We start from the raw sequence: 18,626 nt of genomic DNA on the forward strand, positions 1-18,626 counted from the left end.
AGAGAGAGAGAGAGAGAGAGAGAGAGAGAGAGAATGTTGCTGTTTTCAGGTCATCTCCTCCATTAAACTATAAGCTCTTTGGGCAAGGGAGTGTTTACACTTCTTTTCGTATCCCCAGTACTTACAAGGCCTGACACATAGTAAACACTTCATAAATGCTTGTTAAGGGATTATCTATTTTATCTTTTCTGATAATCTTTATCCCTTGTTTAGTTAGGAAATTTTCCCCTACCCATACTTATGAGAAGTTCCTGATCTAGTTTTCTGCTATTTTTCTTTCATGATGCAATTTTTTATATTTAGGTCATGTATATATTTTGAGCCTATTGAACTATATATAAGATGTTGGTGTAAGCCTAATTTCTGGCAAAATGCTCTCTCATTTTCCCAACAGTTCTCATCAAAAAGCAAGCCCTTCCCCTAGTAATTTATGTTCTCCAGATTAGCAGACACGGAGACTACTATTTTTGATTGTCCTATTTCTTTTTTAGTCTCTTCCTTTGATGTATTCTATTTTTTAACCAGTAACAAATGGTGGTTTGTTTTGTTTTGCTTTATGGCTATCACTTTATAAATACAGTTTCAGGTTTGGCAGTGCTTTGCCCCCTTCGTGCATATGTTTTCTCATTAGTTCCCTTTTGTTTTTCCAAGGGAATTTTATTGTTATTTTGTACAATTCTACAAAATATCCTCTCATTAATTTCTATAGTCATCTATTCACAGCAGCCTTCTTTGTGGTAGTAAAGAATTATAAACAAGATGAATGTCCATTAATTGAGGAATGGCAGAAAAAAACATGGCATGTGAATATGATCTCCAGAAAACTACCAAAATATATAGAATAGATGATGTCACTACCCTACTGACAAATCCCAGTAGCTCCCTGATGCCTAAAATCTAACATTCTCTGTTTGGCACTTAAAGCCCTTTACAAACTCGGCCCAACCTGCCCTCTCCTACTTTATTATACATTACTCCCATTCCCATACTCTACAGTCTAGCCAAATTGGCCTTTCTGTTGCTAGGTGGTGACAGGGATAGAGTACTGGGCCTTCAGTCAGAAAGACTGGAGTTCTAATTTGGTCTCAGATACTTATTAACTGTGTCACCTTGGGCAAGTCACCTAACCTCTCTTTGCCTCAGTTTCCTCAACTGTAAAATGAGGATAATAAAAGCACCTATCTCTACCTCCCATTGTTATTGAGAGGATCAAATGAGATAATTTGATAGCATTCTTCACAACATTCCCTTCCCTATGCTTTTATGTGCACTCTCTCCTTACTTCCAACTAAGATCAAGCACCACCTTCTACATTAAACCTTATGCATCCTCATGTCTTTGACAGCAGATTTTTTTTTCATTTTTGACTTTTATTTTGTGGTTGGAGGAATTTTATCTACTGGAGTCCTCCCTTCCTCTCCCTGCCATGGAGACTGGGCTAGCTTTTTCCAAGACCATCCACCCCTATGCAGGTGTAAGGGTTCATTGAGTCAATCAATTGAATTATCCTGTTCCATTTAAAGTAAGTGACAAGAGGCTATGGTCAGATAGCTTTATTAGGTGAGAAAACATCTATGTTAATCACAAGGCATGAACAAGGCCTGGACATTGCCAACATTGCAAATAAATATGGGAGAAAGTCTATTAGGGGACATTGAGGGACTTGGTCATGCCCCATGGGCCTTCTATAAAATCAGTAAGGTATTTTGGAATTTGAGCTCTGAGTGTTGGGAAAGTCACAGACACCTCTAATTCCTTTTGTAGCTGATTACTACCAAAGCATTTTTGGATCTCAAGGTAAATCAGTCAGTAAGCATTTATTGAGCACCTACTGTATGCCAGGCAAGGTGGGGGCTTGAGCTAATAAAAGAAATTTCTCTCTCCTCTCTCCCACTCTAAAAAAAAATTCCCTCGGGGCGCCCCTGGAGGGCAGTGGGGAAATGTATCTTACCTGGCTCTGGGAGGAGGAAGTCAGAAGTATTCACTACATTTGTTGAGATGGAGGTAGAACCCCCCTGCTCCCATTTTTCAGACAGATCCCTAAGGGAAAGGAATAATAGTACCACTCATAGAATAAAGGAGACAGAGAAGCAAAGCCATGAGAAACGAAAGAGACTCAGAACTAAAGAGGGAAGGAAAGGGCCAGGGAGGAGTCACTTAAACTTTCCTCTACCTTCTCCTCCGGCGTCCTAGCTCAGCTTCAGGTTTGCTGGCTGACTAAAGGGGGTAAAAGAAATGTACATGATGACTTTATAATATATCTAAAAGGAATAGCACGTCGTACATAATAGTTTTTCAGTTTCATGTGCAATCATCTTTTTTACTATACTATGTTATGGAAAAGCTTGTTTTATTTCATAAGTTAAAAATAAAATAAATAAAAATTTCAAAAAGAAGATGGACTAATCCTTGGATTTCTCTATTGCCCTATGCCCGACCTGAATTAAAAATCTAGTCCAAAAGCCTTGCTATTTCCCTTATTGCGACAGCAGGTGTCGCCTTCTGCAGATATTTAGAGAAAGAACTTGATCTAGCACAGAACTCATTTCCAGTCATTCTCCTCCAGTCCTACCCCGGCCCCTCCTCCCCTTCCATTGGCAGAGGCGAACCAATTCACTTGCTCCAGCCTACGGAGCAATCCCCAGGAGACTGCCCTATAGCCGGGATTTACAAGACGTGAGTGAGCTCTCCTTTAGAGGACTTGGTACGGGAGGAGCGCTTGAGGGACCATATGGAAAAGGAATGGCCAAGACCCAGAGGTGGTCAGTCCGGCCCCCAGGGGACTGTTGGAAGCTCTTGGTGATGATCTACGCAGTAGAAAGCTCTGGGCTGAGGCAGGAGCGGGGTAGTAGGGTCCTAGCCCAGGCACTCCACCTCCCAGTGTGGCTCTTAGATTTCAGTGGATCATATCTGTTCTTTGGGGAGCCTTTACAATCCTGTACAAGATGTCTCCCTCTCCTCTGCACCATCCAGACGCTTCCCCTGAAGCCGAGGCTCCTCCTCCTAGCTGGACTTTGATGTCCAGAAAAAGCGTGGTGGACTTGAAGGACTCGGCAGCAAAGTCTCCTCTTGTAGAGCTATAGTCAGACTAGTGAGACTTTCACTGCACCAGAAGGGGCACTAGTATCCTGGGTTCCTTTTTCAGTATTTGCCTTTAAATTTGAGCATAGAGGAAGGGATACATAGGCTCATAAGACTTAGAGCCAGAATGATCTGACAAATCAAGTTAGTCCAATTAGAGACTGTTTTATAGAAGAAACTGAGTCCCCCCCCCCAAAAAAAAAATTCCCTGTTCTCAAGGAGCTTATGTTTCATCATGAAGAGACATGTATATAGGTGGGGGTATGCAGAATAAATAAAAAACAAATTGTGTTAGTTAAATGCAAAATACTTAGGGAGGGGGACACTAGAGGGATCTGGGAAGTGTTCATGTAGAAAGTGGTCTCTGAGCTGCCTCTTGAAAGATGTGAGGAATTCTCAGAGGTGGGGGGTGGGGTGTGGAGAGGGCATTCTAGGCATGGGGCTATTGAAAAGTTACAGACAGGAGATGGACTGGTGTGTGAGAGGAACAGAGAGAAAGCCAATTTGACTTTACTAGACCACAGAATGAGAGAAGGGGAATGATTTATGATAAGACTGGGGATAGTTTGGGGCAAGATTCTAAGAGCTTTAAATGCCATCCAGAGGAGTTTATTATTTTATTCTACTGTCAATATGTAGTTAATTAATTTAGAGCAAGGGCTCTCAAATTTTTGTTCGTCTGGTAAAGCTTATAACCCTCTTTTCAGGAAAATATTTTCCCTCCTCTTTTAAATCTTTTTTCTTTTTCTTTTTTCTTTTTTTTTGAGGAGGGAAGGCAAGGCAATAGGCGTTGTCACCTGCCTAAAGTCACACAGCTAGTTAAGTGTCAGAGGTCAAATTTGAACTTAGGTCCTCCTGACTGAGGGCTGGTGTTCTATTCACTACGCCACCTAGCTGCCCCCCTAAATCTTTTTTAAAATATTTTTTGTTACGTTTTGAATTCCAAACTGTCTCCTTCCCTCCCTTCCTACAGTAGAGAAGGCCAGCATTTAACACAGGTACACAGACACACACACACACACATATGTGAAACCATACAATACATAATTCTATATATAAATTTTTTATCTGGAAGTGGATAGCATCTTCCTTCTTAAGTCCTTTGTAGTTGATTTTAATATTCGTATTAGAATAACTTAATCATCTGCAATTACTCTTAGAACAATATTGCTATTACTGTATACAATGTTCTCTTGGTTCTGCTCATTTCACTCTGCTTTATTTCATGCAAATCTTTACACATTTTTCTATAATCAGCCTGTCCATTTCTTAAGTCATAGGAGTATTACATCTCAATCATACACTGCAACTTATTCAGCCATTCCCCAATTGATGGGCATCCCCTCACTCTCCAGTTCTTTGCCACCACAAAGAGAGCTTTATAAATATTTTAGAACAGATAGGTTCTTTTCCTTTTTCCCTGATCATCTTGGAAAAAAGACGTAAAAGTGGTATTGCTGGGTCAGAGGGTATACACAGTTTTATAACTCTTTGGATATAATTCCAGAGTGCTCTCCAAAATGACTGGTTCATAGTTCTACCAACACTGTATTAATGTCCCAATTTTTCCACAGAATAATGTGGAATACATAAAATATACATAGGCTTACAAAGGAAACAAATCATGCTGAAATAGTTATTAAAACATTTTATTTAGAAGTTCATAGAAGCCAGGTCAAGAACCCCTAACTTAGAGAGATATGGCCACATCTGTGCTTAAGGAAAATTATACTGGCATCTGTGTGGAGGACAGATTGACATGGGGAGAGACTTGAGGCAGGGAGACCAATTAGGTGGCCATTGCAATAGTCCAGGCAAGTAGTGATGAGGCCTTGAAATATGGTGGTGGCTCCAAGTATAGAGAGAAGGGATCAGATGGGGCATATGTTGTGAAGGTAGAAAGGGAAAGATTTGGCAACTGTGTCTATATCAGGTGAGAGAAAGTAAGGAATGGAGGATAACCTGGTTAAAAACCTGGAAGACTGCCAGAATGATGATGTCTTCAATAGGGAAAGGGAAGAGAATAAGCATTTATATAGAGCCTAAGAGCTTTGTAAATATTATCTCATTTGATACTCCAACAACCTTTCGAGGTGGGTGCTATTATTATCAGCTTTTTGCAGTTGAGGAAATATTCAACAAAGACAGAGAAGCTCCGTAGAGGGGAGGGTTTGGGGAAGAACAAATAATAGCAGAATTAAGATTCATTTGAAGGCCTCCAAATTCAATAATTGTCTTTTCCATTAAGTCAAGCTGCCTCTTCTGTTCTATAAATGTTGTGAACAGCCTCATGGGCACATCCCTCTGAAGGCTGGGAGGAATTTCATAGAAACAAAACTGGAAGAGATCTTGGAGGTCATTAAGTCCAATTCCCTTATTTTATAGATGAGGAAACTGAGGCATAGATGACAAGTGAATGTCTAAGGCAGGGTTTGATCTTCAGATCTTCTTATTCCAAGTCCAGTGCACTGCATATAATGCCACCCCACTATCTCAGGGAGAGCTAGGCATAGAATCCTAGGATCAGAATTGGGGCATGAGATGGAAACATAGTAAGATTACTGAAAGAAAAACACTTGTTGCAAAGATAACTCCCTGAGGCTTGCATTAGGAAGTTCCTGACACCCTCTGTTTCTTGAGAAAGAGTGGGGAGACTTTTGTCAATGTGTTGTTTCCTCATGTCAATACCCTGACCACAAGAAATAGGGGATTGGATTGGGGTATGGGTATCTTCAATTCCCCTCAAGGAGCAAATTACTTCACTGGAGTCAAATTTATCAAGAAAGAGCTATATTCCAATGTTCATCTTACCATTTAAACTCTACTTATTTCCTTGCACCTACTAATTATAATCCAGAAGAACATAAATTTCTTTTATAGGGCAGGACATTTTTGGTTTTGTCTTTATATATCCAACACCAAGAACAATGCCTGGAATGCAGGAGGTGCTTAATAAATACTTGATGAAATGGATAGGATGGAAAGAATTCAAAGTCATCTTCTTAAATGGGAGGTTAGAACAAGGTGACATTTGTCTAGAGAGTAGATGTATACTTAACTTTGGAGACTGGGACAGATCTCTTCAAAAGGCTAAAAGGCACAAAGAATTATATTTCTGGTATGACTTGGTGATAGTTATTGTGTGAAATATTGTAGTTATCTATGTAATGTTTTAAGCCTTAATATGTTGCCCTGGTAGGAGTACTGGGTACTATGATGCCTATAGCTCTGGAGAGAGAACTGAGCTATAATAAATAGGGCTGTTATTTACAGGAAGTTGATGCATGGAACCAGACCCAGATGCTAGTCTTTTTAGAGTTGGGGAAGTCAACTGGTTGTGAAGTATTGGAAAGACAGGACATTCACTACATAGGGAGTGATCACTTATTTCACATGTGTCTTGGTCTATCTCTTACACTGGACATAGAAGAGAATGTCAAAAATATTTTGAAAACATGGTTCAGAAGTAGTAAATAAGAGACCAAAAATATGGATGCTATCCTAAAGAGTTATATCTATCATGAATATTTTCTTTGAGAAAAAAGTTGAGAAGCATTAGAGACATCATAAGCACTTGAACAATATTGTGAAAAATGAAATGGGTTATATTGTAAGAGTGAGGAAATGACAGGTTACAGATCTGTTTCTGAACAAGCTATCTGTGTACAACTGTATCATAGACTTGTTAGAACCAAAATCAAAAGCAATACTAAATTAGAAAAAGAACAAAAATAAGAAAATATGGCATTCAAATTAGGCAACTCAACCTGACATATTTAAACCACCCATTGGTGCCCCAAAATGGGTTTAAAAACCAGATATCACTATAGAATTTCCCCACTTCCTCAGGAAGTTTCACTAATGTATAGCAATCACCACAACACAGAGACCTAAAGAGATTAGAAACAACCTTAGTAAATGAACACTTGCTCTTATCAAGTGGAGAAATATGACAGCCAAAGCAATACTAAGAGTAGAGTGTTGAACTTGGAGTCGGGAAGACCTGGGTTCAGATCTCTTTCTTGCTAGCTGTGTGACCAAAGCAAATCATTAAACCTTTCAGAGCCTCAGTTCCCTTTTTTGAAAAATGTTGATAATAACATAGCAATTACTTTACAAGGTTGTTGTAAGATCATATAAGATATTGTATTATGTAAGAGTTTTGCAAACCTTTAAATTCAATATTGTTATTAGGATCAGATATTATTAGTAGAGTATAAATTTGTCGGTAAAATCTTTCAGAGAACAGTGGGAAATTATGAGTGGCATCACCTTGCAAAAGAGCAAGAAGCCATAGAGGAATAAACAAGTTTGAAGGAAGCTTGTCAAGAGATCTAGTTCAGCCATATCATCTTGAGTATATTTAAGAGTGAAATTGCAAAGAGAATAATGAACAGAATAATGAAATGTAAAAGAAAGCAACCAGTATAGTTAAGAGCTTTGAATCCATGCCATAATATGTATGAATGGGATATTTTACCTGGATAAAAAAAGAGTAAGCGAGTATAATATAATAGTTATTGTCTTTAAACTTACTCTGGCCCCAGAAGGCAGAAAGAATAAGGACCAATGAGGGGAATTTTCATTTGTATTTTTTTTTCTGTTTTGGAGGGGGAAGATAGGGCAATTGGGGTTAAGTGACTTGCCCAAGGTCACACAGCTAGTTTTTTGTGTTGTGTCCAACATCGGATTTGAACTCGGGTCCTCCTGACTTCAGGGACAGTGCTGTATTCACTGAGCTACCTAGCTGCCCTGAATGAGGGGAATTTTCAAAGAATCAAATGTAGGATTTATAGAAGGTAGAACTGCTTAGAGTTACCTACAAGTGAAATGGGTCACCTTAGGAGATTTGGGGCTCTCCCTTCCCTGGGGATCATGAAGTAAAGGCTGAATGCATTGAAGAGTTGTTGGGTATATTGTAGAGGGGATTTTTGTTTGAGCACAGTTTGACCTCTGAGATACTTTCCAACTTTTAGTATCTGTGATACTAAGAAGGGAGGTTCCTAGGACTTGGGGCCACCCTTCTAAAGAGAAATAAGAACAAGAGTATAAAAATAACTTTTATATAGCACTTACTATGTTCCAGGCACTCATTTGGTCCTCACAACAATCCAAGAAGGTAGGAGCTATTATAACACTCATTTTACAGATGAGGAAACTGAGGAAAAGAGCAGTTAAATGACTTGCCCAGAGTCACACAATTATCAAGAGACTGGATTTGGACTCAGATCTTCCTGACTCCAGGTCCAGTTCCCTATCCACTATGAGAGACCATGATTGCCACCATGCCGCCCACTTATGACAAGGTATAGATGGGAAAACTCACACTGATGAGATGATAGATCCATGGAGGTACTAAGGACATTGAAATCTGTTGGGAGGAGTATACCCACAGATAAAAGAATTATGAATCCCTGAAGCAAGTAGAGTTAACTCCTGATCATAAGAATTAATCTCTAAGTGAATTCTTCACTGCAAATTTTTTACCTTAGGCGGCTCTTCCCCAAACGTAGCATTTGTAGGCTGAAGGAAACAGTATCACTGACTATCTAATTATTGTAATGTATTCTAAGATTACATACTTAAGCAGGCAAGTCCACTGCTAAAGCAATCATATGGTCTCTCCATGGAGTCTAGGAAGTGTCCTACAGCCAACATGAAGCTGAGATTTTCTGCCTAGGCCTAAGCCATTCTTCTCCTCCTCCTCCACCTTCTTCTTCTTCCCCTCGTCCTTCTTCTTTCTTCTCATTCGGTTCTCAGTGATTTGAATCCACATGATCCAGGTTAGTGGGGAACCAGGATTTGTATGAGGGAATTATCCCAGCCAAAGAGATTCTGTACCCTAGCAGAAGAGAATGAAGTCTCCTTTCTACACAATATTCTCCAGCCTGGAAAACTGGACCACCATCTTCTTCAAGGGCTTCCTGATCTACTATCAAGTTGTGGGTAAGCATCCATCCCATGAGGTGACCTTCACCAGAAAACACATTCTGTGTGTAACTAGCTATACCTGGACCTGGATCAAAATCAGTCAAGGAGTGTAACAACTCAAAGAATACAGACTGAAGGCAGATGCTATCTCATAGGGAGAGGGGATGGTCTGTCCTCATGAGATACCAGCCTTTGTGCCTGGAGAATCTAGAAGGAGGATAAGCCTGGGAGAGAGGCACCATGGCAATGAGATGCTGGGGGTGGCAGGTGGATCCATTGTGCCATTTTTAGCCAGGAGGCCCAGAGGTGAAGCATGGGAACTGTAGTAACCTTGAAAAGGAAATTCAGCCTGTCTCTCCAAATGTTGGTGGGCTGGGGCAAAGTCCTGTTCACTCTGGGCTTTATTGGAAGGATTAGTATACTTGATCTAAGTAGTGTTAAGTTGTAACTACCTCTCAAGAAAGAGCTCAGCAGTTAGAGATCTGTTACATGTTCAAAAGTCAGAAAGACCTGTCCCAGATAGTTACTCCATGCTGGAAGGATAGTAGGAGATCTTCAGGGTGACTTACAGGAAATTTCTTTGTGAGAGGGGGCTAATAAATAATTCCAGTATATATCCAGTACATATATTCCAATATGTATAATTCCAATAATAAATCTTTTTTTTTCCTGTAGTCATGACCTGCAGTCCTCTCCAAAACCTATCCTATGGTGGTTTTGAGTCTGGAGAAGATTTCTACCCAGATAAAATCCCTTATCCATGCCATGAGCCATATTACAAGATAGTACCTGCTGTGGCCAGTGGCCAGTCTCTACCTGGTAAGGAATCAGTCCCTAATTTATCCAGCCCCCCTAATTTATCCAGACAAGAAGCTTCTGTGCATGTGTTTCCCCCACCCTCCAAATTCTAAACACCTTAGTTCATCTTTTCATTTTGTCCCCCAAGGAACATTCACTGACTCAACCCAGGGCATCTGGAAAGGCAGAGAGAGAAGTGGGAAGCTTTCTCAATGTTCACCTGGTAAGCAGAGCTCACAACAGCCTTGTCTTCACTGCTCTACCCCCTGCCAAGTTAGCCCTCAGACACTGAGTCAGCATGTAGTAATTAAAAAAAAAGATTAAAGGTCTGCACTTAGCACAGTGTCTGACACACAGCAAGCACAAGTAATGCTTGTTAACTTACTGAGGGGAAATTGACACCTTCACATGCCCACTTTATGTAACCTCAAGCAAACTGCTTTACCTTACAGAGCTTTGGTTCATGAAGTTTACCTGTAAAATGAGAGATTGGGCTAGACTATAGTTACTAAATAACCTCTAAGTTCCTCCTCCCCTCTTTCTGACTCTAACATTCTTTGCATCAATAAAAGAGAGGAAAGAAGCAAAGGTAGGAGAAATGAAGGAGGAAACAATATCCCAGGATTTTAGAGCTAGAAGAAGCCTTAGTGGTCATCCATTCCAACCCACACCTGAAAAGGAATCCCCACTATTGTTTTGTCATGTCCACTTTTTCATGACCCCATTTAGGGTTTTCTTGGCAAAGATACTGGAGTGGTTTGCCATTTCCTTCTCCAGGTTATTTTATAGATGAGGAAACTGAGGCAAACAGGGTTAAGTGATTTGCCCAGGGTCACACAGCTAGTAAGCGTCTGAGGCCAGATTTGAACTCAGATCTTCCTGACTCCCAGGCCCCACACTCTATCCTTAGCTGCCCTGGGATCCTCACTATAACAAACCTGTCTTTTCTTGAAGACCTCCAATTAGGCATATTCTGAACCAGCTCATAAAGACTTGGGATGGCCCATTGCTAAAGTTTTGCTGTGAGCATTTAAATCTCAGAAATTGGCAAATGCTACAAATCAGGGCTTGGTTTATTGTTTTGTCGATTGTTTGAAGAAAATGTTAGTGGTGCAGATTAAACTTAAAACTGTGTCTTGTGGGTTGTTAAACATTTACCAGCAAACCCCTGCCTCCCAATGCACCAGAAAAAGGAAAAACAAGATCCTATTGACTTATAGAAGAAAGAGAATTCTGCCTTTAGATTAACCACAGAACCAGGTGGAGCGGAAAGGTCTCAGAGGAAGGGAAGGTCCAAGAGAAGGAAACAGAAGCAGATTGAGTAAGAGGACCATAATTTTAGATAATTTTAGGACCTAAGAGATCATTTAGTAGGGCCATTTAATAGATATGTAAACTGAGACTCAGAACTTAAGTGATTACTTACTTCAGCCAGTAGAAAGTGGCATCAGAGTGCTAACTGGAATTTCTACATCGGGGGTAACTGTTGCAAACCCTAAGTGGCAAGTAAGTAACAAGAAGTTAGGAGGTCGGACGTAGAGGCACCATGTTGCGGCAGGAGGCAGAGATACCAAGATACGCTGAGCCTGTTCCTGCGGAAGCTGCCCTACCACTATATCCCAGGAATTAGACCACTTGCAACTTCCTCACTGTTTGTCATGGGAGAGTAATAGGGATCAGCAAATATGGCCCTTGGACTTTGGCCCACAACTTGTTTATTGTATTTAAAATTTTTTTTAGCCTTCCTTAGCTTCTACAAAAACAGGTGTCAGACTGCACTCTGTTGTCCTTTGCCCAGCCCTGGGCAAGTGGATAGAGAGCTAATCCTGGGAACTGGGATGATCTGGCTGCGTGACTCTGGGCAAATCACTTAATTTCTCTTTGCCCCTTGACAATTTTATAGCTAAAAGTTGCTGACCTACATTAGCAAAAGGAATTTTCTCACTAGGGAGCTTTCTATTCCAGTGAAATTATAGGTCTGGATCTTTCCTCCCCTCCCCAAGCCATTTTCCAATTCTTTATAACTAGGTGCTAAATTCAGCTTTCTTCTTGGACTTGGTGTCCAAGAAACCTGACTTAGGTAATAAAGGGGAACTGGGGAGTGTCGAGCCTTAAGGCAATCAGATAGATGATTTGGGAAATGGAGCTGAAAAAGGACTGGAAGTTAACTGTCCCCAAACCCTCAAAGTATCATGTAAGAGCTGAAAGGGTCCTTAGAGATCATCATTTTTATAGGAATTGAGGCCCCAGAGATGGGAATGGCTTGTCCACGGTCACAGAGGGAGACTCATTCAATTTTTGCTGAAATTGAGACTGAATAGAGTCACACACCGGTGAAGGATCCTTAGAGAGAGGCATGTGCTGGAGCCAGCTAATCAGGGAACCAACTGTTAAATTTTCAGTGTGAGTATTTACACCTAAGAAATCAGCAAATACTATCAATTAGAATTTGATATATTATTTTGCTGATTGTCTAGACTTAAGAAAATGATGGAGAAAATATTAATAATGCAAACTAAATTTAACAATGTGGCTCGGGGCAACTAGGTGGTACAGTGAATAGAGCGCTGACCCTGGAGGTAGGAGGACCTGAGTTCAAATGCGGCCTTTGACACTTAACACTCACTAGCTTGTGACCTTTGGCAAGTCACTTAACTCCAATTGCCCTGCCTTTCTCCTTCCAAAAAACCACCACAAAAACCAAACAACAACAGCAACAAAATGTGTCCTAATGACTACCTTATCGTTCAGTAGAAAGAGCATTGGCATCTGGGGATCCTGGTTCAAATCCTGCCTCTGACACTCCTGTGCAACGTGGGGCAAATCACTTAATCTCCCTTGGACTCAACTTCCTCTTCTGTAAAATGAGTGGGTTGGTTTAGATGGCTTCTAATGTCCCTTCTAGCCCCTGGTTAGGTCCCTTATTCAACTCTCAAATTTTAGAGAGGAGGAAACAGACAAAGGGTTGGTGTCTGAACACAGTCCAGAACACATTCTCCTCACTCCCCTGCACTGGGCTCTTTTAGCTGAGTTGTTGAAATGCCAACACTCTGTTCCCTTTAGCACTCCCACAAAAGTTCCAACAACTTAAAAAGCTTTGAGGGATAAAGTGGAAGCATCTCCAGAAAGGAATAGCCTTTTCTGCCTTGCTGCCTTGTTCTCAATCAATAAACATTTTTTAAAAAATCAATCGGTAAACATTTATTAAGCACCTACTGTGTGCCAGGCACTGTTCTAAGCACTGGGTATACAAAGAGAGGCAAAAAACAATCTTCCTGCCCTCAAGGGGCTTACAATCTTGTTCTGTCTAAAGTGCCCCCACCCTCTACCACTCTTCTCCAAAGGAAACTTCTGAGAGACAATGAAGAATTCTGTATTCCGGGGAATTAATTTTCTCTCTCCTAAGTAGCAGGTCCTCTACCAGAGCCTAGGATCACTGAAAGAGCTGCTAGCTTTCTTACACCTCTGCTGCCAGCTACACTTTCAACCTGGCCCTCATTTCCAACACCTTGGCTCTAAGCATCAGGAAAATTAGAGAAAGTGGGGTTGAAGGAGAGGGGGTAATTCAGGGGAAAGATAAGGGCCCCAGCAGTAAAACTCTCCCCTTGGGATGGGACAACCTAGAAACATTGACTGGCCTAGAGAGGGGAAGATCCTTGTCGGGGAAAGAGAGATAGCACCTCAGCCCCTGCAGTAGGGGCCGGTGCCTTTCCAAGGATATCACTGCCTCCCTGTTGCTGGGGCCCTTATCTTTCCCCTGAATTACCCCCTCTCTAGGCCAGTCAATGTTTCTAGGTTGTCCCATCCCAAGGGGAGAGTTTTACTGCTGGGGGGCTTAGGATCAATGCTTATGACTGAGGGGACTCATTGAACAAAGGGCCTATTCCTAGTCTGGGCCAGAGCTTGTGTCCTGCCAGCTTTGATAGCCTTGACCTCTGTACAAGAATCTCATGAAAAAAAATCTACCTACCTCCCATCGGACTTAGCTCCCTACTCCTGCCCCCACCAGTTGTACGCTAATTCTTTGAAGCCAAACCGAACAAGTCTAATCTTTCTTCCTAATAGCAGTCCTTTACCTACAGGAAGATGGCTATCATTGACTTTCTAATTTTTCTTTTCTCCCAGCTGCCCTTGCCTGCTTCCTTAGAGTGTCGTCTGCCTTAGGCAATTGCTTTTCCGGGGCAAAATCTCCATCTCTTCTTCACCCCTCACTCTACTAGTTTCTACTGTGGTAGCAAGGGAGTCAGCATTTGATCTCAGGTCTTCTTTTTGACTCCATACACAAAGAGAGGGCTTTTCCCACATTGTGGCACATTGCCTCCTGTCTTCATGTATACACAAAAATGCCCTATAGAGTGTGTTAGTTGAATGTCATTGGGATTTTGTGTAGGTTCTTAAGATACCAGGAACAATATCTAACAAATTTACAGAGCATTTTACACACTATTTCATTTGATCACAGCTGCTCAGTGAGGTAGGTGCTGTTATTATCCCCATTTTACACTTGAAGATACTGAAGCAGACAGACATTAAGTGACTTCCTAAGGGTTATACTGTCAGAATATGTCTGAGGTGAGATTTGAACTCAGCACTCTATCCACTGAGACACCAGCTGCCTCTGAGCAGGTTTGCCTAAGGGTCATACAGCTAGTGTCTAAGGCAGTATTTGAATTCAGGTCTCCCTGACTCTATCCATTATGCCACTTAGCTGCCCAGAAGACAAGGCAGGACCTAAGGCAGAAATGTCAAATTTGATGCCTACTGTCTACAAGCAGCCCACAAAACTCCAGGATGCACACCAAAACCAAATTACATGTAATTGCAAAAAATTTAACAGAAGAAATAAAAATTCAGTACAACATAGATGATGTTAATTTGTGGCTTTCTAAGTCAATACAGCCATGCAAGGATTCCTCTCTATCTTAGTTTGACACCACTGAATAAGGCACAGGTATATTCTCTCTCCCTAATCTTTGCTCCCAAAGGAGAGAGGTGACTGAACCTCCATCTGCTACTAACCAGAGACATGCCTATGCCTCAATCCCTCCTTCCAAAAGAAGTACAAGTTTTTACTAGCATAATAACATTTGCCATATTAAGTAATTAACCAAATTTTACTTCTAGAGTTGTTAATGCAGAGAATTCCATGAGAGTTGTTCCATTACACTATACAGAGCTTAACTAGTACTTAGTTGACTGGAATAGTGTTTTCCAACCTAAATATAACCCAAGTCCCAAAGCTCCATCAACAACTTGACCTCTCATTTCACTGCTATTGGAAATCTCACCCAAAGAAATTTTCCCCCCTAGATCATCTACTCTGAAACTTGAAGGTTACTTGGGGCATTAAATAACTTGTCCAGGGTCACACAGCTTATACGTGTCACAGAAAGGATTTGAACCCAGGTCTCAATCCATTAGGCCTTGGCTGCCTTTCAAAACTGCAGTACAATTCCTTTTGAAATATTATTTATGTTTTGTTTTTTAATATTACTTCAATTTTCCCCTTTATACTTCCTGCTCCCCAAGGAATCATCCTTTATATATTTTTTTAATTCTTTCATTAATTTGTCCTTCCTACTACCTTCATTGAATAAATTTTTAAAACCTCCCCAAATAAAGTCAATAAATGCATAGATGCATATTCCAGAGAAAAAAAATTAATTCACATTGTCCATTTCTGAAAACTCATGTCTTTTATGCAGTATAATTTCTAAATTTTCTATTTTCAGATTGTCCAGATAATGATTTTCAGTGGCTCAGAGGGCAAAAACCAGGAGGAGGAAATCAAGGGTGGGAGAAATAGGATGCAGGGGGGGCGGCCAGGTAGCACAGTGAGTAAGAGCACCGGCTCCAGTGTTGGAATGACCTGGAGATCAAATCCTGGGCTCAGACACTTAGCACCCACCCAGAAACACCTGGCCGTGTAACCTTGAGCAAGTTACTTAACCCTGATTGCTTTAAAAAAAGAAAGAAAGAAATAGGATGCAGGAAGAAAATGCAGTTGATTTTTAAGGTTTATAGATTTTTAAGAACCTTTGATAGTAAAAGATTTTACAAAGTACTAAAACTAAGGTTTGACCCAATAATGATGCACCATATGACAATTAGGAAGCGCTGAATTGGATTGTGGTCTCAGACCAAGGAGCAGGTCTTGGGTAGGGCCTTTGGAGGAGGATTCTTCCCAGGATGAAGAAAAGTGACAGGGAGACACGGCAGGGGAATGGCAAGGAAGTGAAGGAGGAGAAGAGAACCAAATCAACTTATGAGTAGGCAGCCCCATATGATTTAAGACATCTATTCCCACCCCTAAAAACTCGCCCCTTGGGGCGGCCAGGTGGCTCAGCGAGTAAGAGCACCGGCTCCAGTGTTGGGATGACCTGGATCAAATCCGGGCTCAGATACTCAGCACCACACCCAGAAATAATAACTGGCCGTGTAACCTTGAGCAAGTTACTTAACCCCAATTGCTTTAATAAAAAAAAAAAAATCGCCCCTAGTCGGATGCCTAAAATCTCATCATTAGACTTGAATTCCTTCGATTTTAAGGTCCTCTCTTTTAAAATGGTGATACCCCTGAGAGGGGTAACCTAGCACATCACTGACACCTCCAGACAAATGAATTGCTCATTACTTTATGAAACGGGAGAGCTTCCCAATGCAATATTAGCCAGGGGGAGAGGATGGATGCATACTGAGAAGGAGGGGAAAGGCCACATAGGAGACAAATAAATATGCCTCATTTTGCTCAAAATGTTCCTCCAAAGGGCAAGGTCCTAATGAAGCAAGAGAGATAAGGGAGAGCATTAGGAGAAGAATAGGGGCAAAATCTTGGACCTGTCATTTCACCAGTTTAGGAAACTCCTACATTTGGAAGCTCCCTCTGCCAGGGTAGGTTAGCACCTCTTTCCAACTCATAGTCTTACGAAGTTGCCTATAGGGCTGAGAGGTTTAATGACACACATTCTAGAATGTGTTGGAGGCAGATCTTCGCAGCTTCTGAGGCCAGCTCTCTTATCTGCCGCGTCTTGCTGCTTATCATAGCGGGTGAGCAATGCCAAAACAAGCACTCAGGTCCTGCTCGCGAATACTCAGTTCACTTACCCGTAATGTACATGATTTTGTCTGCATTTCTTTATTGTTTGCATTTTTTACTGATCAAGACAGTTATTTTAAACCTCTTTCTCAGCAGAGGGAGGTAGCTGTGTCACAGTTTGCTACAGAAATAAGTCCTTCATCCATGTACCTTGGTTATGATGATGTAAATGATATCCTCGTCCTTTCCTCTCTTGACTTCCAGTATGTGGACAACCATCCACCTCTATTGATCAGGACCAGGGGGCCCTTGGTGCATCTAAAGCAAAGCTGGGAAACTTCCCATGGCAGGCACTTACTGTCATCTATGGGCGTGGAGGAGGAGCCCTGCTTGGAGATCGCTGGATCCTCACAGCCGCCCATACCATCTACCCTAAGAACAGCTACTTCCAGAAGAACCAGCATATGGATGTTTTCCTAGGACACACAGACATAGAGGAGATCATAAAGCTGGGGGCTCACTCTGTCCGTAGGGTCATTGTGCACCCAGACTACCGCCCAGAAGAGGCAAACAACTTTGAAGGTGACATTGCACTATTGGAATTACAGAACAGTGTCCCCCTGAGCCCCAACCTCCTCCCCATCTGTTTGCCAGACAATGAGACTCTCTATAGCAGTGGCTTGATGGGCTATGTTAGTGGCTTTGGGATGGAAAGGGGACGACTTGTTAGCAAGCTGAAATATGTGAGTCTGCCCATTGCTAAGCGAGAGGCATGTGAGGCCTGGCTTCTGGAGAAAAATAGAACTGAGGTGTTTTCCTCAAACATGTTCTGTGCTGGAGACAGGACCTTAAAGCAAGATGCCTGCCAGGGGGACAGTGGAGGAGTCTTTGCTGTGTGGGATAACACTACAGAGCGTTGGAAGGCCACAGGCATTGTGTCCTGGGGCATTGACTGCAGCAAAGGCTATGGCTTTTACACCAAGGTCCTCAACTACATGGACTGGCTCAAGAGCGTAATGGAAGAGGAGACCTGAGTCCCTAGGATTGCTCTAGCCTTGGCTCAGAAATCACCATAGGTTTGAGGTTATCAAAGTGTGGTTTCCAGAAAAACACAAAGTCAAAACCATTTTCATAACAACACTGTCGTTTTAATTCTAATATGGTAGATGTCAATAGACATAACCCACATAAACAAAAGTTATTTGGGGTCCTCAACAATTTTTAAGAGTGGTAAAAGGTGCTGAGACCAAAAAGTTTGAGAATCACTGCTATAAGGAAAGAAAATGACTCTTTGTTAGATCAAAATTGTTTCCCAAGCAGCATCCACATTAAAATCACTGCTCCAGAACCCAAAGGTATAAAATGAGTTATCTTCTCTCCTATCCCTCTCTTCTTCCAGTAACTAAAACAGATCTGAGAAGTGAATAATATTTTACAGCCTCTTTCTCCCAGTACCCTGCCTGCCTACTGGTTTCTATATATCCCTGTGGTGTTCTATCAAGGGCACTCTCCCATTCATTCTTTTTTTTTTATTAAATTTAAGTTTTTGTCACATTTTAAGTTCTAAACTGTCTCCCTTCCTCCCTCCCTCAGCATTCCACATTAAAGAAGGCTACCATTTAATGCAGATTTATAAATATATGTAAAACTATATTATGTATACTATTTATCAGTTCTTTTTTTTTTTAAGCAATCAGGGTTAAGTAACTTGCTCAAGGTTACATGGCCAGTTATTATTTCTGGGTGTGGTGCTAAGTGTCTGAGCCTGGATTCGATCCCC

The 18,626-nt window shown here is 41.4% G+C and overlaps 1 protein-coding gene across 5 annotated transcripts in view; it reads left to right on the plus strand.

Moving 5' to 3' along the window:
* LOC138171963 (complement C1r subcomponent-like) overlaps positions 1-18,194 on the plus strand; it is a 29,173-nt gene extending 10,979 nt beyond the window's left edge. The window contains exons 1-5 of one of the 5 annotated variants that reach the window (XM_069101551.1): positions 2,449-2,676; positions 8,931-9,027; positions 9,688-9,831; positions 9,959-10,033; positions 17,111-18,194. In XM_069101551.1, the coding sequence (XP_068957652.1) occupies positions 8,937-9,027; positions 9,688-9,831; positions 9,959-10,033; positions 17,111-17,880 (1,080 nt within the window). In that variant the 5' untranslated portion in view covers positions 2,449-2,676; positions 8,931-8,936 and the 3' untranslated portion in view covers positions 17,881-18,194. Of the gene's footprint in view, positions 1-2,448; positions 2,677-8,841; positions 9,028-9,687; positions 9,832-9,958; positions 10,034-17,110 lie in introns of those variants that run through there. The other 4 variants (XM_069101550.1, XM_069101548.1, XM_069101553.1 and 1 more) reach the window with 4 other exon arrangements.
* Positions 18,195-18,626: the final 432 nt, after the last annotated feature.

Source organism: Petaurus breviceps, unplaced genomic scaffold, assembly GCF_028583685.1.
Source record: "Petaurus breviceps papuanus isolate PSGF00001 unplaced genomic scaffold, PetGlider_PUasm1.0 470, whole genome shotgun sequence".
NCBI classification, from domain to species: domain Eukaryota; kingdom Metazoa; phylum Chordata; class Mammalia; order Diprotodontia; family Petauridae; genus Petaurus; species Petaurus breviceps.